Genomic DNA, 24,420 nt, shown 5'->3' on the forward strand with positions numbered 1-24,420 from the left:
TGAGGATTATCTTTCTAAACAAAACTGTAGGCAACATTAGATTACACAGACCTAATCAGTCCTCCGGCCACACCATTTTCTACACTTAAACCCCCTGTTGCCAGCATCAGTCAGTATCTTTAAACACACCTGAAAGCTATTCCCAAGGAGATGAGAAATGCCTTTCCCTACAACTGTCCTCCCTGCTGTGACACTCACACCAGGCATGGGGCCTGAATGAAACCTACCTTGGAGATTCTTGTTTTCCCGTTTCAGTGTCTCCAGGTGGTCCAGTGTCTCTTCATAGGCATTCTTCAGCTTGAAGAGCTCGGTGCTGAGGCTACGGGCCTCCTTCTGAGAAGCCTCCAGCTCAGCCTGTGACTCTTCGTACTTTTGCTTCCAGTCATTGATGATCTTGTCAAACCCACGCTGCTTCTTGTCTAGGGAGGCAGCTGCTGAATTGGCCTTTTCCAGGTCGATCATCATGTCTTCCAGCTCATTCTGCAGCCTGTGCTTTGTCTTTTCCAGAGAAGAGCACTTGGCATTGGCAGCCTCAATTGCTTCCTCAGCTTCTTGCAGGCGAGCAGCAAGTTTCTTCCTGCCAGGTGGGGAGAGACAGTAAAATGACTGAGCAACCACTGCCATGCTATCCAGAAAAAAAACTGATGCCAAATCAGCATCTCAATAATTCAGTTTCCAAAAGGAAAGTGTGAAGGAAAAATAAATAGAAATCAAGCCTCCAGAGAGAAGGGTCTATGACAGGCAAAGAATAGCATCTAAATTGTGAATGCTGAGAAGTGGCAGATAATTTTGTGCATGCGTGTATATGTGTGTGAATGTTTGAAATTGAACTTTTGACCTTTCAAACAGAAGCCTGCCATTATTTGCTAGCTGTAACCAGTAAGTGCTGATTGTAAATTTTGATAAAACCTGGTCTAAGTCGAAGTTTCACATACTGAATTCTATAACTAAAAGAGATGACGACTGAAAAGGAGTTGGTTCATGTCTTGGGGCTTTTGTTCATAGACTAGACTGGGAAAATAGAGTTTGGTAGTCACAGCAGCGAGAAGAGGCCCTGGAAATAAAGGAAGGGTCCCCAAAAAAATACAACAAAGATGCCAGATGGAGAAAATGTACTGGAAGTGGGGGAAGATCCTGCAGATTGGAGACATGCAGATGCAGATACTACAGTCCTTCCAGCTGAGGGGCAGACGAAACCCATAGTACCCACTTACTTGGCATCTTCCAGCTCCTCAGTTCTCTGTATGGCATCAGTCTCATACTTTGTTCTCCACTGTGCCACTTCTGCATTTCCCTTAGAGAGAGCCCGCTGCAGCTCCGCCTTGGCTTCTTGCTCCTCCTCATACTGCTCCCGCAAGAGATCACAGTCATGCCTGGCTGCTTGCAGGGCATGAGCCAGGGCATTTTTGGACTGCAGAAATAGAAAGGTCAAAGCATTGGATGGATACCTACTGAAAAACCCAAATAAACATACTCTAGAAATTCAAATGGAGACAGAAATCTGTTTCTTTTTTGCCTCTGGCCTTGACAGTCCTGATCAAGTCAAGTCGAGAAATACTTGAGGTCATCCCTACTGATGACATGCTGGGCAAACCATCAAAACTGAGGATACCTCTGGAGAAACAGATAAATGTTTAAGATGCAAGATTTAAGATTTTGGGTATACTATTGGATAAGTTTCATTTACCAGTTATGGGCACCAGATATTTTCCAAAACTCTTCTCCTTTGACTTACTTGTGTCAGGGGCAGGAACTTATATCCTTAAAATTACCAGAAAGTATTCTCACTCCTATGTGTCATTTCAGCTTTTATCCAGGGTACAAACAAACATGAGTAGTTTTTCCCTTTCCAACCCAATGAATGGGACAACATCAAAGCATTACCTTGGTTTCCTCTTCTAGCTGTCTCCTAAGTTCTTCAATCTGCTGGGTAAATGATGTTTTTCCCCGGGACAGCTGACTTATCAGTGACTCCTTCTCCTCAAGCTGTCTTACAAATTCACCTGTCACAGAATTTGATCAAGAAAGGGTAAGAACAAGAAGTGACACACTCCTAGCCAGAGCCAAAAATCAAAGTCTGTCTTGTCCAATTCTGCAGAGGAAAAGAACTAACAATGATTGTGGCTAACCTTTTGTGAAGTGTCTTTCGATCTTGTAACCACCAAGATACTTCACTTTCTTCTCAAGATACTTCACTTTCTTCTCTCTCTCTTTTTTTTTTTTTTTTTTTTTTTAAATAGTTATTATTTGTAGTGTCATTACTTTGATTCATGATTGTTAGTTCATCTCATGGATCAGGCTAGATTGATTCTTACTTTCACATGCAATTGTAGCTGGTTTTGCTTACATGTTTTCTTCACTATTTTGCTTTTCTACAGACTGCTTTTCAGTTGGCTCCAAAGTATCTTAATATCCTCACAACTGCCAGCATACAGAACAGAGGGATACATAAGGAAAACTATTTATCATGAGAAGGGCACCATTACAGGGTGGAAACTCAAGCCTTATAGGAGTACATAGAACTAACAAGATAACTGACAGAAAATGAAATACATGTGTCTTTGAAAATACATGGAAAGTTAACATAGCAGAACAGTGATAACTGATGAGGATGCTGAGATTAAATGGTTCTCTAGTTAAAAACATAGCGCACACTTGGAGGATATGTCTGAGTGGATCCAAGTATCTTCTAGGTTGCAATGCCTGAGGTTATGCTGAGGAAGGCAGTATCCACACAGACAACAACAGTACACCAACTTCCTCATCTTCCCTCTAGCTTTGCACATGTCATTGTTTATGAAACTGGATATTGTGCACATGTGCACATAGATGCACATGTCATTTTTTATGAAACTGGATATTTAGCCAACACGTCCATTTCAGCTCATGAGGTGGTAGCACAGCATGTTGGTAACTACGGTTATAGCTTAGTTTTAAAAGCCAGTCCAAGGCAGGGTCTCTTCTATCAAGCTTATGCAAATACTGAAGGCAGGAAAATTGGAAGATACAAAGCTACAGCTCCATTCAGCAGTCTTAATCCAACCAGTTCCAGTACAAGTGCTACTGCACAATACTCCTCTTTAATGTAGCCGCCTGATATACTGAATCCCAGTATCTGGGCTGAACACTCATGTGTCACACATACCATTCTCACTCTGGAGCTTTGCCTTCTGAGTAGTGAGGTCGTTCATGAGGCGAGTCATTTCATCCAGCTTAGTTTTTGTCTCATTCAGATGATCTTCATAAGTGCGACAAAGTTTTTCTGCATTTGCCTAAGCAGGAGAAAGCAGGAAGCAGGAGAAAAGACACACAAAGCTGTAGCTTCCAAGTAACTATTTGGAAGCTGTAGCCTTCCAAATCTGTGTGTGTGTGTATGAATCCCTTTCAGAGAAATGTCAGATAACAAAGACCCAAATATCACTTTCAGCAGCAGCATACAAGGAGCGATAAGGCAGAGGTTAAGGCTGGGTCTTCATAAGCTTTAAAAAACACATAAATCACATTCTGTTGGTATCCTGGTTTAAGGAAAAATTTGACCTGGTAAATACCACTTTTCTGTTTTTCACCAAGTAGAACAACAGTGAAATGCATCTTCCAGGAACACTGAGTGCCTAGAACTTGAATAAAGAATTTGGGATTTGGCTCAGATATGAGTGACCAAGAAGAAATGATCCTACTCATCATCATGCGTGTGTAGTTAATGTTTTTCAAGATACAGTTCATGAACAGCAAAGGTTACAGAGGGACAAATGACATCCCTTGTTCTTAGTGAACTTCTCATAAGTATCTCTGAAAGCTCTTCAATAAAACAGATCAATGTCTTGCCACTGTTTTGAAGACAGGGACATTGGAACTGAAAGAGGTAAACCTGCTTTGGCATGTTGGAGGACAGCAGCAAAGCAGGGAATAGGAGCCCTGTGTCTGCAGCCCCAGTCATGGGTCTCCCCACCAGACCATACCACATTTATTTTCCCTTAACTGCATTCTGAAATAACGCACCAGAGTAAAAAGACTTTGCAAGACCTTCAAAAGCAATCACATGCCTACGAAGTTCAGTCATAAGCCTCATCATAATTGCTAGATGGGAATATCACCTCCAATGAAAACTGCTTTACTGATTCTATTTAATTGCCATTTATCATAAATTGAGGCTGATGACAGCCTCCTAACACTCAGAATAATGAAATCTCTTTTCTTCAGTTGCACAGAAAGGACTCTCTAGTGTGCCATGAAAGTTACCAAGCTCAGGAAGCAAAATGGGTAACTCATCCATAGAAGGTAAAAATATAGGACTGTCACAAAGCTTTTGTTTTATGCTCCTTGTTAACATGACTCAAAACAGCGAGCCAGGAACAGGATCTGGGGGCACTGTGCTTGGGATGGGAATCTAACCTTGGATGGCATCACATCAGTTATCATCAGCCTGGTGGAGCACAATTAAAGTGACACAGTTTTGTGCTCTGAAATATATGATTAACCGATACGTCTGGGATGGGGGATGCACTATGTATTAGACAGGCCCTCTCAATCACTGTCTCATCTCTAAGGTAAGGAGGGTTATACCACCAGCTGAGGAAAGTGTGATACTATGCGCACATGCACCACCATATCGCAGGAAACCACCTTGTGAAACACCCCAGTCCTAGGAAACCTTCAGACCAGCCTTGGCTACACATGACCACTGTAGGTTTGAAAAGCCTCAAGATGCTTACTTTTCCCTTCACCATCTGCTCCATGTTGGATGACAGATCATCCACCTCCATCTTCAGCTCACTTTTCTCCTTTTCCAGTTTCTGCTTGACCCGCTGGAGGTTGTCCAGTTGCTCCCCCATCTCAGCCACGCTGTCTGCATGCTTCTTCCTCAGGGTGGCAGCCGTGGCTTCATAGTGCAGCGTGGCCTCCTCAAGGTCCCGACGCAGCTTCAGGAACTCAGCCTCACGTTTCTTGTTCATCTCCAGCTGGGCAGCAGTGGCTCCCCCAGCCTCCTCAAGTCGCTCACTTAATTCCTCCAGTTCTCGGGCCAAATCTGATCTCTGCTTTTCCACCTTGGCTCGAGCAGCTCTCTCTGCTTCCAATTCCTCTTCCAGTTCTTCTATACGAGCCTATCAAAAAGACAGGAGTGCCTTTGGGTTACCCTCCATGATGATTCCTACCAGGGAAACTTGAGGCACCTTGCAAATACTTAAGCCTTCTGACAGCCCACACTTCACAACAGAGATGCAAGCAGAGCAGTTAAGGACTTCCCAAGTTGTGCCAATAAATTGGATCTTGAGCTAGAGTAAGGATGATGAGTTACATCTTTCTCATAGTAGATTGCTCTACAAGCTCTACAGTTTGCTATACAAGCTTTAGTTCAAGACACTGAAGTACACTGACCTTGTATTCTGTCATGTACTTTACAGTTAGGTCAAGTACAGCAGTGTGAGTTTTTTTTTTTATAGTAGGAGTGAGGAATAGTAACTAATTGCAGTTGAAGGGGAGTGTAAGAGTTCTCTTTACTTCCACTGTAAGAGTGAGGATTTTGAATATAGCAGTGTGTCAAACTGCATGTATAATGAGTACTCATTGGGGGGTAATCTTTATCAAAAAAACAGTTGTTTTGATGAAAATATGCTTCACATTCAAATTACCTGAATGTTCTTTATTTATAAAACATCAGAGCTGATATTTTGGGTCAAGACATTTAATTTGGACTGTGCTGGTCGCCTTTGGCCTTCTAATTTCTGTTGAAGATTTTTTGAGCATTTGAGCCCTTATCCTAAATTTCAAATCCATGGCTATTCACTGCTGAATTCTCCACAGTATCCCCACAACCATCCTCAGGTTCATTGTTCAGAGTTTAAAACACATTACCAAAACCTTTCTGTCTATCCTGAAACCACTAGCATTCTGTAGTCGTAAGTCCTGATACTGGGAAAGAACCACTATGGAGAGAGCATTGTAAGGGGAAAAGGTATTAATATGGGCTGCTACAGAGTTACAGCACTTGCTGTCTCAAAGCTGAGCTGCAGCTTGCTGTGAAAATCTCTGCAAAGCATTTCAGTAAGGCATAAAAATCACAGAATCACTGAATGGCTTGGGTTGGCAAGGACCTTAAAGACCACCTAGTTTCAACCCCTTGCCATAGGCAGGGACACCTACCACTATACCAGATCGCCCAGGGCCTCATCCAGCCTGGCCTTGGAGAGACTCATCCTAAGATAGATGAGAAAGAACCACACTGACCTGAAGCTCCTTGATCTTCTTCTGCAGCTGCATTACTATAGCTTGCTCATCTTCTATCTTGGAATTCAGCTGGCTCATTTCAAATTCTTTCCTGCCAAGGAAAGGAAAATCCCACTGTGACAGTTTTCCCCATAATTCAAACAAAGTTAGGCTTATGCAATTTTTAGAGTTGTTCAATAAAACTCCTAATGCATCTAAAAATGAAAACAATCATCATGTATTGCCATGTGCATGAAAACACATCCTTCTCTGAGCAGTTGTTTACAAGTCAAGGCTCTGCAATAACTTGTGAAATTACATTTCTTGTTCTTTTGGTCATACAAAGTAATATTATTTTCTTACTCAATGAAAAAAATATCCCTAACCAAGCCAGGTCTTTCAACAGTACTGTCATAGTTACTTAGAATGGACAACTTTTTAGAGAATTCCTTCAGTTTTATCTGCTAATATGATGATAAGGGTAATCATCTATAATGTTTCAAGCATACTGTATGCGAGTAACAATGATTTTCCCCTCCCTCCTTGGTTATACACACTCTTCTCTGTCATGGAAATTCTATTTAGCCACCATCAGAGCAGAAGGACACACCTGAAGTCTCTACATGGCAGTAGTAACTGTGTTGCCTTACTTTGTATAAAAGAAATAGTCTCTTACTTCTTCAGCTTTTCTTCCATCTGCAACTTATCATTCTCCAAGTCCATGACACTCTCTTGGGTCAGCTTCAAATCCCCTTCTAGTTTGCGTTTTGCCCTTTCCAGATCCATCCTCACCTTCTTCTCTTGTTCAAGTGAGCCCTCAAGCTTTAGGTACAAGGTCACTTATTAAATATATTCAACACAGATTGTTTCCAACAGTCAGTTGCATGCTAAACCCATCTTTGTGCAGAGCTCTAGCAAGAGTTGAATCAGAAGTACTTAAGTATAAGAATCTGATCTTATGTTTTCTTGGTTTCTAGCAGCCAGTAGACATATGGGATAAATAAACATAGTGTAAGGATTAGTCCATGCTTTACGTTTGCGTGAGCATTATAGTTCTCTTGGTAGCAAAGCTCTGTTTGACTGCATGCCAGTTACAATGCAAATGCACACTGAGTGTGGATTTTCCCTTTTACTGTATTCCTTTCAGAGGTGTGGCTACACAGATAAGTATTTATAGTGTTGCTGTAATTTTACTTTTTGCAAGGTACAACAAGGACTGCATTTATAAATCCTTGATTGTTTCTGAAAGAACAGGAATACATTGCAAAGATCTGTGACATTTCAGACACATTAAAATTGTTAAGTGGTAGACAAAACAAGCCTTCAGAAAAGTGAAGGCAGAGCCAGCTTACATCGTCCACTTGCTGTTCCAGTTTCACTTTAGCTTTGCTCAGTGTGTTGACTTTGTCCTCCTCTGCTTGTAGGTCATCCAGAACTTGCTGGTGAGCTTCCTGCAAAGACTTCTTCTCCTTAGTAAGTTTGCTGATGTTCTCATCAAGAGTTGCCATTTCCTCTGTCAGATTTTTGACCTGTGGAAGAGAGGACAGTTAATTTATAAGACTCTTAAGCAAGGGATTATCACAACCAGGCTCAGATGACTGTCTATACTGAATTTGTATGGAAGAAGACAGTGGGAAGAAAGGGATGTCTTCCCTTGACTCCTTGTGAGGTTTTGAATGAAACTGTCATCAAGGGAGCCAGTAAGTGCCAATTCTTGTTATGGACATTTTTATTTCAAATACATTCAGTTTTTTTTTCAGTGTCACTCTCACTGTGACAAAATCCAGCTCCTGGTTCTTTCTGGGAGAATTAAGAGATGAGTTTTACATTTGTAGGCCCTCAGAGGAAGAGCTGGAAGAACTCATGGTTTCAGCAGAAAATTGTTTGCTTAAACACACCAAAACTAGACGTAATTCTTTAGCAGTGTTGGAGCAAAACCCACTTCTGAAAAAGAGAAACTAAGGCTCAGACTTAACACTTTTTCCCTCATAAGTTTGAATGGCTTTGTATATATTGACCCTTTAGTGTGGCCTTTGTAACAGGCAGTGTAAAGTTGTCAAGTACACCGGTAGCTCATGTGAAAAAGGAGCCTGACCTCTTCTGAAAACATGACAAAGTTCTAAAGGTACCTTATTTTCAGTAGCATGTTTCTCTTTCTCAACTTTTGCAAGAGTTATTTCAAGATCATCAATATCTTTCTTGAGCTCAGAGCACTCATCTTCCAATTTTCTCTTCTTGGAAGTCAGCTCAGAATTCATCTCTTCCTCATCCTCAACCCGCTCTGTCAGCTCTTTGACTTTGGCCTCCAGCTGAATCTTGGATTTAATCAACAAGTCGCATCGTTCCTCAGCATCTGCCAGAGTGTCTTGCTCCTGGTGAGAAAGGAAGAGGACAAGTGGTCATTGCCTCAATTATCACCTACTCTGTATTCACAGAGACTGACCCAATGTTACAGAGCAGTTTCTATCTGCTCTAATTTTGTGGCAAGACTCTGACAAGATCAACAGCTTATTTTAGTTGAATCACACCAACATGCTGGTCTGTAAGCTTTTGAACTTGAAAATACATCTAATGAACATACAAATATACATCCCTACTCACAGCTTGGAGCTGTAGAAGCAAGTCATTTTTTTCCTGAACTAAAGAGACTTGCTTTTCTTCAAGTTCTTTTCTCCTGGCTTCAGATTTTTCCAGAGCCTCCTTCAGTTTCAAGAACTCTTCCTTCATATTGGCCATCTCTTTTTCAGTTTCTGCAGACTTCAGAAGAGGTTTAATCTTAAAGAAAAGCTTCATCCAGGGCCAATTCTTTACAGCCATAAATGCACGGATATTCCACTGAATTACAAGAAGGGCATCCCTGTTTTAGGAAGAAAACACAATCCCCTAATGGTTATCCTGAATTGAGAAAATTATAATCCCCCCCCCCCCCCCACCAATTCCGAGTTAGTTTTATGGCTCTACTCTCAGTAATACTGGGAACTTGTTCCAGGTCCTAACATATGCAAGATACTTTCTCCACAGTTCTTGATTTTCAAAGATGTGAAAAATTTTCCAAATCTGATTTTTGTCAGAGCTGCAGGCAGCAATATACAGTTGTTATTACCGTTATCAGACATGTAAGTTAAACCTTTAATTCAGGACTAGCTATAGCTTTAGGAACTGTAAAAAGGCCTCTATTCAACGTATAATTAAATGGCAATGACTATTATCTGCTAAGATTGAAAGGGGTGACTTCATACCTGCGCTCCACTATCTTCTGGAACTCAATACGCATCAGTCTGCCACGTGCCCTTGCTTGGATCATCGTTAAGATCTTTGCAAGTCTCTCATCCCTCATTTCTTCTAGATGGCCCAACAGACCAGCCTTGAAGAACACCTGGTACATGCACAGATGACATTTGACCATAATGAATGTGTTTTTTCCAGAGTGCACCAACAACTACACAGACTTTGTTTTAATTGTTCAGAAGAATGGTAATTTTATTGGCACATTTATAAAGCAAAAGAAAATAGAGGGCTAAATAGTACCTGCATCAGGAACTGCATTGCACAGTTCCACAACTGCTTTAAAACTGGCTCTCATCTCCCCAGGTTTGAATAGGCCAAACCATTTTTTCATCATCCTACACAGTATCTATTGGATGTAGCAGGTTCAAAGCAGGTCAGCTGAACCTCAGCTCCCAACTCTCAGGTCTCTGCTGAATGGGATTATGTCATAATTGCAAATGGCTTCATTTAAAAAGCTGTAGCTGATCTTGCAGTCCATATATGCTTGAGCTTATCTATGCTATAATAAACTACTGTTATACTGATAGGCATGGAGCATCATCTGCTCTTGTGTTTGCTTGCTGTGTTGCTGTTTGTGGGAGCTTAAGCTGGAGAAATAAAATTTCTCTAGCACACCTTAAAAGTTATCGGTTTGCTGCCATATTGCTGGTTTCTTGTATTATCAATTTTTCATTAATTGGCACCACCAGAGATTGCATAATATTCTATTCTGACAATCAGATCCATCCTTTCTCTCTAAATATTAATTGATAATCTTTTCTGGTTACCTTGGTGTGTCCAAAACGATATTGGTTATGGTCAATATCTAAAGATGCCAGCAGTTTTTCAGCAGCTTTTCTGCTATCAACAAACTTATCCTCTGGGATTGCACCCGGATTCAGAATGCGGTACCTGTTAACAACAGATAAGCAATGAATAGGACTGGCAAAAAAATGACCTAGACTAATTTCCTACTTTGCATCTACAGGCACCAGGCAAAAGCAGAATTCTGCCTTCTATGTTCAAGCAAACTGGATAGAAAATAAACTTGAATCAAATAAAATACCTCAAATAAAAATGACAGGACATGCTTTGCTTATTTTGGCTGATAGGATAAGGACAGGAGACAACACAGCTCTGTCATTACCTTTGTTTAAAGTCTGCGTAAAGCACCCTGTTTGGGAAACCCTTACGGCAAATGCGGATACCTTCCAGGACACCATTACACCGGAGCTGATGCAAGACAAGGAAAGCATCCATTTCACCTACAGGGGGGAAAACAAAAGAGAACTTTTCCATAGGGCTTAATCTTCATTTCACAGTGGGAAATGAAAAATGGGAGGTGTCATCTGAGAGGGCAACACCATGGGAAAAACTGAATAACGCAGGTCGTATAGAAATATGTTCTGGAGACTTGCAAGTAAGTACTGGAATTACACTGTTTGAGTACACTAAAAATTTTAAGACAGCTGTGCTTTTCATACCTGGTGTTTTTGATTCATTGGGGATAATGCATCGTACAAAGTGAGGGGCTGTAGATTTTAGGTTAGTCATCAGCTTATTCAAATTTTCCTGGAACAGACATGACAAAACACAATTAGCTTTAATGGTCTTGTGGAATTCCAATTGCTTATTTCTCTAGTTTGTTAGTTAAGTTTATTAAGGTCATCTATGTAGTTCCTAGTAAGATTATAAGCTTAAAAATCATTAAAAAGAAATGATTTCAAATAAATCAAAATAGAAATTAACTTCTTTATAGGAATCCACATCAGTTTTAGCAAAATCTTAAGAAGACTTGTGTTTTACTTACAGCCCCAGAACTGTCAGATGCAACATGAATAGCCAGCAAGATGCAATATCATCCCGCAGAACATTTTTGCATTTTTTTCTCTTACACTATCTACAAGACATACTCTTCATGTAATGGTACATGAAAATGGAAGATCCTCAATAAAACACGTTACATTGATGACTACCTTCATTAACACATCACTGATGTTAAACCCTGTTTTTTCATCAAATATTATGGTGACACTAAGCATCAGGACTCTCTCTTCACACTGTACTGTCTGATGACAGTTTTCACACCATCCTGTTTAACCAGTGACTTCATACCTTCCGCTAGGAGTACTAAGTTCCTTTCACCTGAAGAGACTGATTTGAACTGCATTATTGCCTAGTCACTTCACCCTTCCCATCTGTGCCTTGTAAAAGCGAGGCTTTTGTCCTCGTGGCCAAACATTTTCTCTTTATTAATCTTAGTCATCTTTCAGGCAGGCAGCAACCTAGCTCAGAAGAAGCCAAGCATTCAGTGCCTGCCAGTGATCTCCAGGCTCTAGGGAAGGTGTTTTGTCTAGTATGCAGAAAATAGAGAAGATTAGAGGTGAAATATAATGTAATCAGGGCAGGCTGTTAAAGCCGAAAATTTCTCCTGTGCCAGTCAGGATGATAAATGAGACAACCCGAGCCAGCTCCTTAGCAGCTCCTTGTGTTCTGGAAAATGGGCCTCTATTATTGGACTATTAAATTGCTGTCTACAAATACATCTTTCAGATATATTTACATTTCTTCAGCTGGCAAGATATGTCTCTGTTTCCTGTGATTTCACTTCATGAAGAGTAACATCTAACAAAATAAAATACATGTCTAAGGGGAAACCCCTATCAACTTCCCCACCTGATACTAGCTTACATTACATCTTCCTCAATATAATGCATAAAAAAAGCCAAAAAAAACACAACCAAACCAAACCAAAAACCCATAAGAATACAGAAACACACTAATGGTAAGTTACAAGCCCCTTTTTTCCCCCAGAGATGATCCTGATGTCAGCTTCCACCAGGAATGCATTCCAGTGAGGGAATTACTCAGGAAAAAAGAGGTTATACTCTGCTCCTTTCAACAACTTTTGTTTTCTACAATTGCTCTTATCCTAGGATCCCATTAGAAGCAGTAACAAAGCAGGGACTAGCAAATGACTTGTAATCAGTTCCAGTTCCAAAGACTTGCATGAAGCTACAAGCCATGAAATAAATGATACTTGCTAAAATGGAATTAAAAATGATTTACCTCCTGAATGCTCAAATAAAAGAAAACAGAGCAGTCCCTCACACATACAGTTTTAATAACTTTGACAGGGTCAATAACCTAGGCTTGGAATCAAATTCTGATATCGGATTTCAGTTTCCTTTGTCCATTATAGTCATTAACATCCCTCTTCAAAGCATTGTCTCAACACTAACCATCAGGTGTGGTGATGTAAACAAACCTTGTGTAATGAGGACACAGTTTGAAAAGAAGCACCTTTCTTGCGTTTCTTTTCTCCACCCTGGTCAGCTAAGGAAAAAAGAAAAAAAGAGTAAAAATCACACCATGTATCTCAGTAAGGGGTGCAGGCCATGGCACGGGAAACAGACAAACCATAGATGACTTGATGGCTGTGATCATTCAAATCATTCAAATATTATACAAAAAAAAAGCCTTCTGAATGTCGAGTGTTATATATCACAAGTTTTCAGCTTACTGTCTACATTCAGGATTTTTGTCAAAGACCATTGCTTTCTGCATTGCATTTTCATTTCAGATCTGGACAGCATCACTTGTTACACAGAAAGTCCATAAATATGAGTAAGGCAGAAAAAATAACTTTAACAACACAGAGTAGCTTGTATTTCACTAAAATGCCTAGGGTGAGATGACACAGAAAGAGAAAAAGATAAAGAAAGAAATGCTTAGGCAGAATTTGTACTGCTCATTGTACTGTACAGACCTGATTCTCACGTCAGCTAATGAGACACTGAACTCATGCAAGTTACGTTTGGCCAGAATAAATAGAAATAAATATTTATTTTGTAATTTTAGATACAGTAGCTTGGCATCCCCTGAATTTTGCTTAAAGCTTCAGAGTTGAAATCTCTTAAAGAAATGATAATTTTTGACATGACCTTTAAGAAGTTTCACGACTCATGAGCAAAGCATGACCCAAAAATATACAGCCATTTCTGAATTTCTACAGTTTTTAAATACTGGACCATTAGATCATTTCCAGGAGGTCTGACATTCTGTCACCTGTCAACAGTCAATGTAAAAGGTGAGGTGAACAGTACAATCTGTTTGATGCAATTATCAAAATCCTCTCCCCCTTTTGAAAGCGACACTGCTAAGACTGGAAGAGGCTAATCTGAGCAGGCTGTTCTTTTCTCCTGACACTGAAGAAAAGCAAGGTAGCATTCTGAGAGACAGGACTATCCACAGGCAAGTATGCAGTTAGTAACTTGCAAGAATTTGCTAATGTCATGATTTTTGTTATTTATATTCAGCTCCATCTCTTAACACATTATGAAGTCTGCATTCTGCTTGCTTTCTCAGCAAGTGTCTTATGATTCACGACAACATCATCCACAGGAATGAGGTTACTAATAAGTAGGCTGTAAGTGATTGCAACTTCAGGACATAAGAACGACATCTTTGTAAAGAATGCCAGTCTTATTTACTTAGCGTCCTTTCTCTGGATGCTTGCTACTTGTCTTCTCTCAACTAAAACAGTTCTGTATAATGCGTATAGCTTAAATGCATCCTCAGATGTACATTAGTCTATCGGTCTTTTCAAAAACAGACAAAAAGGAAAAAAGAAACCCACATCAACAGCAGCAACCAGAAAGGAAGATGTACTTGTAAAATCTTCTGCTACTTTGGCAAAGGAGGAAAAATGTTCAGTCCCATTCAGTATTTTCTTGCCACTAATCCAACAAAATATTTCAAGATTCTCTCTTAAATATTGCACTTCTTATTTAATCCAGGATGGCTAACAAGCAGGACTACAGAACAGGGAACAAGAGCTGTTCTTGTTGACAGGCATTTATGTACAAAATGTTTTGTGAAACACTTGCCTGTATAACTGAACACTTGCATGCTCAAACACCCACTGGAGTGTTCACAACACAGATTTCCTTGCCAAAATTGCTTAGAGGTATTATGCATTCAAACTAGCTGAGTTAATGGCCTACTTAGGATAACATGGCAGACTCCTACAGATGCTGTGTGCATCTAAATAACTAGTCACTGCCTCATTTAGCATTGAGTCAACTGCAGTTTATGGTTGTTTCTTAAATTCATTTCCAAGCACACACCCCAGAAATGAACAAAAACTCATGTGAGTTGATTCTGCTTACCACTGTCAGCACCAACGTAGCTTTCAAACAGGCTTGCCAGGAGTTTGTTGGATGATTTTTGGAAAATCCCTACTACGGTTTCATTAAGCGGGTCTTTGTTCTTCTCAAGCCATCCAATGATGTTGTAGGGAACCTACAGCAAGGTGTTGAAAGCATAAACCAGAGGTTGCAAATGCTCTCCGTCAAAGTAGTCCCTTAAGGCTTGGCTTGAAGCTAATGACCTTTTGCGAAATGCTGTTCTCAGAGCAGGACCAGCCACCCAGTTTTTCCATCACTTTCCATCCAATTCTCTGCTTCTTAATTGCCTGACCTCTCTTCCTAACAATTACCATCTGAATCCCACACACTCTTTCCAAACTTGTTGGTCTCTATATCTTCTGAACTCCATGTGGCTGGCTGTAAATACACCACATGCCATCAGTGTCCCAGGAACCCTCCTTATAACAGCTGAACTATAAAACACACAGGTAATAATTTCACTTCACAACAGTATACTACGCTCAAATAATTAAGATTTTCTGACAGAAATGTAGTGGTTGAAAAACTAACTCCTGGACTTTGCCACGTCTCTCTGTTTAGTGAAAAAATACGTTCTGTTAATAGTACCATGTGGAGATGAAAATTCTCATTTTCTTTGCTGAATACACTAACATCTACAGATAAAGAGCAAGATGAGCATTACTTCTCATAATAAAAGCAAAGGCAGCTTACAGTTCAATCATACTTGAAAATGAACTCAAACCAGTACTAGGTAGGTTCCAGCTCTGCTGTACTGACACTTCTTATCAATGCTAGTTTGATAAAAAAAAATATTTCTTATGCCCCTCTCAAATTCTTTCTGCCCATCTAGTCTGAAAATGCAGCTTTGAAATCGTGTACGTTTCGACTCAAGTGTCACAACATTGGATTGTATTCCTTTACCCCATCATCATCAGACCTGTTAACTAAACCTTCACAGCAAAATCAATGACACTTCCCTTTGGCTGTATTGACACACCGGTCCCAGTATGAGTAATAAGTGATATAAAATCTGTTCTTCAAAACCTTCCTGAAGTTAGGCAGAGATTACTTAGTTCATTTGTACAGGGAAACAAGATGGAAAGTTAGATGCTGCTGCTATTTAACCACTAATCTGAATCTGATTACAGGACAAGTGAAAAAGACAAGGCTTATTTTTAGCAATACCACTGTTAGCCCTCCTCAGTTCACTTCCTTTATTTGTGTAGCCAAGAACCAGATGTCCTAAAGTCTGGTGGCATCTTACTGTGTTGCAATGTTTATGCAGAGAGAGCAGGCATTTGCTCTTAACTCCTTTCCATCTTCACCCTTCCCACTCTCCCTTCCTCACTGTGTGCTACAGTTTAATCCCCCCTCCACACATACACACCTGGAAGACCACTAATATAAGGTCTGCTTGCAAACAGAGGAACTTACTGCACCAGCATAATGAAGAAGTTCAAAGTGAGCTTCATATTTCCTTTTCTTATCAGGCCTGGGCTTCTGCAAGTTAGGTGACTTGCCAAGATGATTGTCATAAAGTTTGGCTTTGAATGTCATATCTGTTGCTTTTGGGAACATGCATTCCTCTTCAAGGATTGACAGGATTCCCAATGGCTGTTGATTAAAAAGGTCACAGAATCATAGAATACTTTGGGTTATAAAGAACATTAGGGATCACCTAATTGCCATTGGCAGGGACACCTCCCACTAGACCAGGTTGCCCAAATCTCCACCCATCCTAGCCTCAAACACTTCCAGAGATGGGGTATCCACAGCTTCACTGGGCTACGTGTTCTAGTGCCTCATCACCTTCATAATAAAGAATTTCTTCCTTATATCTAATCCAAATCTACCTTCTTTTAGTTTAAAGTCATTTCCCATTGTCCTATTACCACTCTGATAAAAATTCCATCTCCACATCTTTCTTGGAAAATGTTTAGTCTGCCTACAGCAGCTGTGCAGCCTTTAAGTTTGATCTGATGGAAATTTAAGCTTGCAAAATTTATTCCCATTCTGAGGATGAAATCTTTGACTATTCTGTTAAAATTGTAACCATACCTTTCGCTATTCAGTATGACACTTCTGCCTTAGGAGGCTTTCTGATGGCTTCCAGAAATTGTTTGGTTTAGACAATTGGACCAACTCACATTTTATTGCTCATCTTTCAGAACAAGATAGACTAACTTCCTAGGATTTGACAGGACAGATTTTTTGTGGGATGAGGGTGAAATGCACAGACATCCTAACCCTGGAGAAGAAAGTGATTAAGTACAAGAGCACTTAATAATCTGGCTACTTCTGCTGTTCCAAGTGTCCTACTAATACAAGACTCCAAATTTAATTTTTCCTCAGAGATCAGCAGGGTTAAATGCTATGTCAGAAGAGATGGCATAAAGAGATACAGCAAGATTCAGCTGCCCTGACAAGGCTACATAATGTTCATGAGGAAGGGAAAAGGAAAGGCATATCCTATGCTGGGGAAGCTGTGGGAGGGAAGCATGGCTTCAGGCTAGGGAGAGCCTGAAGGACTTCACATCAACATGTAATGTAAGAAACAGGACATCATGGGGAGAGAGATGCTGACATTAAGCATATGTAGAACAAAGTAAACTGTTGAACCGTAGGAGAAAAGTGAAGTAAGAAACAAGGAAGACCACACACCTACACAGAACAAGTACAACTTGTGGCTGCTGTTGGCTCTCCAAGGCAAACTCACTGAAATAAAGTTAAATAGACAGAAATGGCACAAATATTGATTTTTCTTTGATTCCATAATGCATATGGTGAGAAATCTGTCTTGCTGTTTATCCTGCTCTATTGACTGGGATTTGAGGGTAACTCCAAAGGAACATCATGAATTAAAACAATTCATTACATACACCTTAGCACTCCTGTACGTACCTTCTCAATTAGATCGATACAAGCCTGCAGGTCCATGCCAAAATCAATGAATACCCACTCAATGCCTTCCTTTTTATATTCTTCTTGCTCCAGGACAAACATGTGATGATTGAAAAACTGTTGCAGTTTCTCATTAGTGTAATTGATGCAGAGCTGCTCAAAGCTGTTGAACTGCAGGAGTTAAAAGGAGATGCATTTGTACATAGCGAACTATGTCATGGGTTTAGTGGAAAAGCAAGAGGGAAGCTATCTACATTTACAGCCTTCTAAACAGTAACAAGTTGAGAAACTACTGAGCATTACACTGAAGGCAAAGGAGGGGGAGTTCAATAGCAGGCTGCTGGCTGCCTTGTGTGCTGTTCTCTGGAGTGTGTGGATGCCCCGATTTGTTCAGGTCTCTCAGTTAGAATGCACACCAGTTTTCCTCAGCAGCATGCCATCCAAGTCCTCTAGAGCAGAGCCAGTGCAGTTTTTGCTCTGCTTAATACAGAGAGCAAATCATAGCAGAATCAGCATTAAGCACATACCCTTAGGAATGGCTTCTGAGAAACAGTTGTGAAATATTTTATGTTGCAGACATTTTTTATGGTGATAATAAAAAAAATGAAGAAGTGCTGCATCATATAAAAGGCACTTTCTCTCAAAGAGAAAAAGTGGCTACAGTGGGCACACCATCCTAAAATTCAGCCCAAACAATATGAGATGTTGTCTCTGCTAAAGACCTTCTTCCTGCCCAGGAACTATGAGCATGTCCAGCTGTGTTGAATACTGAGCATTGTCTACACCTATTCATGGCAAAACCTTGTAAAGTCATATATGCTGTTTGCTCTACAGCTTTCTTGGCTTTTGGCTTTGTGTCCATTTAGAAGAAAATACCCATCCCAAGAAGTATTGTTAAGTAACTTCTGTGTCCTTCCCCAGGTCCTCACACATGAATACTCACATCAAAGATTTCAAAGCCAGCAATGTCCAGGACTCCAATGAAGAACTGTCTGGGTAGCTTAGTGTCCAATGTCTTGTTGATACGGACCACCAGCCACTTGAACATTCGATCATACACTGCCTTGGATAAGGCCCCAACAGCATACAAAACCTAAAATACACATTTCAAAATGCCACTACATACAACAGAATTCACTGTGGAACACAAGGATTTCAGTACATTAGTCTTTTAAAATTCCTACTTACAGTTTAAATATCACAATTTTTCTTATAATCGCTGAGGTAATTACTAGTTAATACAACACACAGCTTCTTCCATTATCTATGCTGACTTTTCTTCAAACCATTGCTATACATATTTCAGTCACATATGTACAAACATGTACATAAAGTGTTAGTAAAGTTCCTCTTTGGAAAGAGCTGGATGGCAAGTAGCAAAAGGCTTCATCCCTTGTACTGCTGTGGAGTTCAGTACCACAAAGCTCAAAGGCCTGACGTTAGCCATGATAACCAGAACTGTAGGCACAGGGGATGTCTGTGCTTAAGCTACTCCTTGACGTTTGTTTCAAATTTTGAAGGATGCTATGTCACAAGTAGGATGTTGGAAAGGAAATGTCTGTGCTTTTTCTTTAGTGTACCAAGTGCATGACTACACTAGTAATGTAGAGCTCTCTCCAACAGTTCTCCAGTTACTGAGCCTGTGCCATAGCCTGCCTTCAGACAACAATTCTCATTTTAACCACAATGCTGAAGGACCTTCTAGAATACTATACAGCCTGCAGCAGTGCTAACCCAAGGACATTTGTTTCCTAAATTAAGAGGTACCTTTACGTGGATATTGCCTTTAGCTGATTGAGGTCACACAGAACTTAGAATTACATGAATAATAAATGAGTGTATAAATAATCCACAGATCATCTCTTTAGGTAACTATTCTCATCCAGAATTAGATCCCAAGTCCCATGTGCTTTTACTGCACCTCATTTCCTTGAGTGGCTGCTACTAACACGTCTGAAAAACAATCCCAAAGGCCACTATCCTCTTGTCAATCTTTTTACCAGTATCCTGCTCTTTCATCATCTATTCCCCCATGTTTGTGGATATAAAATGAGAACAGTTACTAGAAGATCCACTGTTCATACAACACGCACGCACGTTAATATTGCTAGCAAAAGTCTCTCTGGGATGTTACAGAAGACCCCAGGCTTGTGGAACAGGTATCCAAATACTGTGACAGTTTCTTCTTACCTGTTCAACACTTTGACCTTTAGTCACATACTCATTTCCAACTTTCACTCTAGGGTGCAATAAACCCTTAACCAAATCAGAGGAGTTGATTCCCATCAGGTAGGCAGCTTTGTCAGCACCTGATCGGGAGAAAACAAGGTTTTAGCTGGCTCTGAACTGCTACATGAAAACATACCTAGCCAAGAAAAAGTTCTTAGTTCATCTACATCCAAAGAGAAACTAGATAAAGAACTTGCTTTTTAAATTATTCATCTTGGGTGTGCCTATGCTCAGTTCTGTGGTGGAGAAGGTCAGCTAGAAACACACTTGACAAACTCTTCAGATATAAGAGATTTTCAGAATGGATATAGGCAGTTGAAATAGTACTATTTCATATGCTAGAGGAAGCAAAGAAGAAAGCCTGAGGAAATGAAATTTAAAGCTAAAGCAACAACTTTTTACAACCATTTTGTTCAAATGGTCAAAAAAAATGGAGTTTCATTGTGTTGCTCTGACTGTGTCTATTCACTCTCTACTAAGTGAGGTTGCTCGGCAGTGTACAAATCACTGCTAGAAATGATGTGCAGCACTCTTGGCTGAACAGCAGCTATATTGCACAAGATCAAATCAAACAGGCTCCACCTTCCTCAGCACAGGGTTTGATAATATGCCAGACTTTTGAAGGTAAGGAGTAACATTAAATGTTTTTCTTACTTTCAGTGCCATCAGCCTCTGCCTGCTCTTCTCTGGGTCGTTGTTTGAATTTCATGTTTCCAAAGTGCATGATGGCTCCTGTGAGTTTGTAGGCACCAGACTTTTCATCTGGCACAAATCCCAAGATGTCCATGGCTTGCTGTGAAAAGCAAAAAAATGGGTATTTTATTGCTTGCCTCTTCAATAGCAATGTCCTTTTGCAGCCCCACAATCTACCCTTGCACAGGAGATATTATTAACCTGCCAAGGGGCATTATCTCAAAGCAGCCACTGGAACACCCTGATGACCCAGCAATGGCTGGGAAGCAAGGGAAGAGATCCCATTACTTAGTGTTTTATGCATCAAAATTATAAGAACATTGAACCCATGGGCATTACGTGGACCAGATTCAAAAGCACAATATTTTACCGGGCCTCATGATTCATGGTTTGAATGCAATTGAGACCCATTCCAGTTTCCATTTTATTCTAGCAGTTTCAGTGACAGAAGTTTGGCTCCTGGCCAGCACCTTTCCTCCTCACATGCACCTAATCAATGAGGCAAAAAGTGAAATCAATACAGGCTTACATCTGTTGCCATCAATTCTTCTCCATCATCCAAGTTGTCCACTGTAACTACTCCTTGTGAGCAAAAGTGGTAGTCATATGGATTGGTGGAGACCAGTAACATATCTGTAAAAGAATTGCCAAGGTCAAAATCCATTCCATTCCAATCCAAATTCCATCCATTCAGGAAATCCACCCAAAAATGGAGATTGAAGGGATCAAGTCAGACATACATTTGTCTTTACACAAACATGTGTACAATATGTTTCAAGTGCAGGGCAGCAACCAACTCTTTCATTTTATTGTTCCAGTCTGAAGACCAAGATTTAGAGAAAGAGTAAATAAAAATAATATGAATAATATGCACACACTTCTATTAAACATGTTTTGCATTATACTGAGGTCATCATTTCCTATATAGCCTTACTTTCTGCTTTGCATGACTGTAGGGGGTAAGAACACTATCTAGTTACAGAAAAAAAAATATTTTAGTAGGATTCAAGATAGGGACAACTGGGATGATTCCCTCTTTTATGACAGACCTGAAAAAAATGAGTTTCAGAATTCTTTGGAAAAGTCTCTTATATCTTAATGAACAAAAGTCTAAACACAGCTTTTTATTTCTCTCCTCTTTCCTTTCTCCTCACATCAAAAGTCAAAGTTACAGAGTTATTTTCTAGAAAGCTAGAAGGCTGCAATACTTCACAGAGAGTCTTGCTTCCTTGAATTCACAGAAAGTTTCACCTGGATTCAGCAGACCAAGCTTTGACCAAGCTAGATGTCAATGTTTTATTTACACACACACACACACACACACACACACACACAGAATAGCCTGAGTTGGAAGGGACCCACAAGGATCATCAGGTCCAACTCCTGGCTCCACACAGGACCACCCCAAAATCAGAGTTTGTGTCTCAAAGTGTTGTCCAAAGCGCTGAACTCTGTCAGGCTCAGTGCCGTGACCACTGCCCTGGGAGCCTGTCCCAGCGCCTGAGCACCCTCTGGGTGCAGACCCTTTCCCTAACCCCCAGCCTGACCCTCCCCTGTCCCAGCTCCATGCCGTTCCCTCGGATCCTGTCGCTGTCCCCAGAGAGCAGAGCTCAGCGCCTGCCCCTCCGCTCCCCTCCTGAGGGAGCTGCAGGCTGCCATGAGGCCTCCCCTTAGCCTGCTCTGCTCGGGGCTAAGCAAACCAAGGGCCCTCAGCTACTCCTCATACTGTCTTGCCCTCTAGACCCTTCACCGTCTTTGTAACCTTCCTTTGGATGCTAATAGTTTTATGTCCTTCTAATATTGTGGCTCCCAAAACCACACACAGTACTCAAGGTGAGGTCTCACCAGTACAGAGTAGAGCAGAAGTACATATCTAAGTGTGTGTGTAAATCTCTCTCTCTTTATTCATCTGTTATTATGTATATATAAAGTCATATTCTCCACGTCTACATGTTACTTTGCTCTGTAGTCACTATTTTACGCAATCACTTATAAATATACACATAACACATATATTTATCTATATTTAGAGAACTATGTATTGATGTACAAAGATGTACATTTCTTGTCTACAAAGCAAAGCCACCATTGGTTTCAGACTCTTTAAAAGCCTGTAAACATGCCCCTCCTGGCCAGAAAGGTGAATGCTGTTTGTGGAATATACAGACAGTTTATGAGAAGGACCATATTTTCCCAGCACAGGGATTCACAGAGGAATCTCAGTGCAATGCTTCCTTGAAATCTTTCCCATAATTGTCATTAGACCACATAAAAGTTAAGAGGGTTAGGGACTTGACCACACACTGTCAGGATAAGACTTCAAAACAGATTATGATTGCTACAGCTTAACAGGAGTTCAGCATAGCAACAGAGTGACTCTTCAACGTGTTTTATAGAATATGTTTCTTAGAGGACAAACAAAAGTCAGCTAGCCACATCACTTTAATGATTAGTGAAGGCTCTATTTAAAGCATTAGGAGATAGGAGCAAGGAGACCTCATCTGCTCTCTGCTCTTCTCCAGCAGTCTATGGGACTGCCTTCAGCCAGGGGAAACTTGACAGGGGAGATTGCCAAGCAGCCGTGCATATTCTCCTTTTCTATGAGTTGTGCTAGGATACTATGCCCATTTGGGACAGGAAGAGGGAAATAGTTTTTCTTCATGGATATATAAGCAAATCTCCTCACACACACACAGAAAAAAACAAAAATCATGATCAAAGTTTTATTGCCATAAATGCTTTTAAAGGCATAGATTTTTTTCCAGATGTTTTGAGAGCTTGAATTACACAGATTCAATATGACGGTTTTTGGCTTTATAATGCTACATTTTAGAAGTCACATCCAAACCTAATTCCCTTATTCTAATACCTTAAATCACATCACTTTATTGGGTACTTGCATCAGTGAAAGAGACTTTCTGAACACATCTTTGCTCCCTACCCCCTCTTAAGCTGCTTCAGAGAAAGGCTGGTTCTTAAAGGCTGCGTATCCATTAAACACTTACCTAGTAACTCTGGTTTCTTTCCTGACAGGATTTGGTAGAAGATGTGATAGTCTCTTTCACCTGGTTGCTGGAAAATCACTCGGGATTTCTCCAGTAAATCTGGTTTCACAAAGAAAAATTCAGTGAGTAAGGTTCTCCAAGCTTTCAGATGAGGAATTGTACTTTTAATTACTTTAAAAAGAAAAAAAAAAAAAAAAGAGAGAAAAAAAAGAATTTGCTGCTTACAAATCTCAATATCAGCAGATGACAGTTTGCCTGTGGTTCCAAAGTGGATTCGGATAAATTTACCCTAAACCCCAGAGAAAAATATTCTAATTAGTGCATACAGTATACAGAGAGGAAAACTTGAAGGTGATCATTTGGTTCAAAGAATCAGTTTATTGTAACTACTTGGCTTTGCACAGGGTCATTTTCAATGAGAAATACCAAACAATGATATAACAGTTTCTTAAGCAGCCCGAGTCTGTATCTACAGCTCTTTAATCAGCTTGTGGGGAAAGGATAACCGTGTACTATTATACCAGGCTGAGATATGGGAAAGCATGTGGCTTCCAGTTTCATGTTACAGCTTTACAGGAATGTGGGACTCAAAGTAATAATCCAATAAACCTGAACATGAGACACAGATGTCTGTGTCCATGCATGTGTGTAGTGACTCCCTCTCATTTGTAGTCCTGACTTATAATTTACAGGTCTAATGAAAACAGAGAGAGAGGCCCAAGCTCATGACAGCACTAAGAAACAAGAGAAACAAGCAGGGACAGTTTATTGAGACAAACAAAAAAAAAGTAGATGGCATGGGTCAAAGCAGAACTGCTCTCTGTATGGGTCTGCAGAAGGAGAAGATGTGGGAGGGAGCAGGGATTGTGGTACATCTCTGACACATGACAAAGTAGAGGTATTGTAGAGAGGGTGGATGACTTGGGCTGGTGGAAAACGGTAGGACAATA

At 40.4% G+C, this 24,420-nt stretch overlaps 1 protein-coding gene across 1 annotated transcript in view; it reads right to left on the bottom strand.

Moving 5' to 3' along the window:
• Positions 1–24,420, bottom strand: part of LOC101802274 (myosin-7) — a 49,309-nt gene that overhangs the window by 13,037 nt on the left and 11,852 nt on the right. Inside the window, exons 10-33 of the mRNA XM_027449464.3 lie at positions 23,696–23,759; positions 23,471–23,569; positions 20,995–21,098; positions 20,427–20,565; positions 19,734–19,852; positions 18,487–18,636; positions 17,544–17,714; positions 16,077–16,256; positions 14,643–14,775; positions 12,740–12,807; positions 10,956–11,043; positions 10,619–10,736; positions 10,260–10,383; positions 9,444–9,580; positions 8,806–9,061; positions 8,334–8,576; positions 7,557–7,733; positions 6,881–7,026; positions 6,226–6,316; positions 4,713–5,102; positions 3,146–3,272; positions 1,885–2,003; positions 1,215–1,411; positions 228–577 (exon numbers count right to left, since the gene is read on the bottom strand). Of these exons, the coding sequence (XP_027305265.2) occupies positions 228–577; positions 1,215–1,411; positions 1,885–2,003; positions 3,146–3,272; positions 4,713–5,102; positions 6,226–6,316; positions 6,881–7,026; positions 7,557–7,733; positions 8,334–8,576; positions 8,806–9,061; positions 9,444–9,580; positions 10,260–10,383; positions 10,619–10,736; positions 10,956–11,043; positions 12,740–12,807; positions 14,643–14,775; positions 16,077–16,256; positions 17,544–17,714; positions 18,487–18,636; positions 19,734–19,852; positions 20,427–20,565; positions 20,995–21,098; positions 23,471–23,569; positions 23,696–23,759 (3,790 nt within the window). The remainder of the gene's footprint in view (positions 1–227; positions 578–1,214; positions 1,412–1,884; positions 2,004–3,145; positions 3,273–4,712; positions 5,103–6,225; positions 6,317–6,880; positions 7,027–7,556; positions 7,734–8,333; positions 8,577–8,805; positions 9,062–9,443; positions 9,581–10,259; positions 10,384–10,618; positions 10,737–10,955; positions 11,044–12,739; positions 12,808–14,642; positions 14,776–16,076; positions 16,257–17,543; positions 17,715–18,486; positions 18,637–19,733; positions 19,853–20,426; positions 20,566–20,994; positions 21,099–23,470; positions 23,570–23,695; positions 23,760–24,420) is intronic.

This window comes from Anas platyrhynchos, chromosome 1, assembly GCF_047663525.1.
Source record: "Anas platyrhynchos isolate ZD024472 breed Pekin duck chromosome 1, IASCAAS_PekinDuck_T2T, whole genome shotgun sequence".
NCBI classification, from domain to species: Eukaryota; Metazoa; Chordata; class Aves; order Anseriformes; family Anatidae; genus Anas; species Anas platyrhynchos.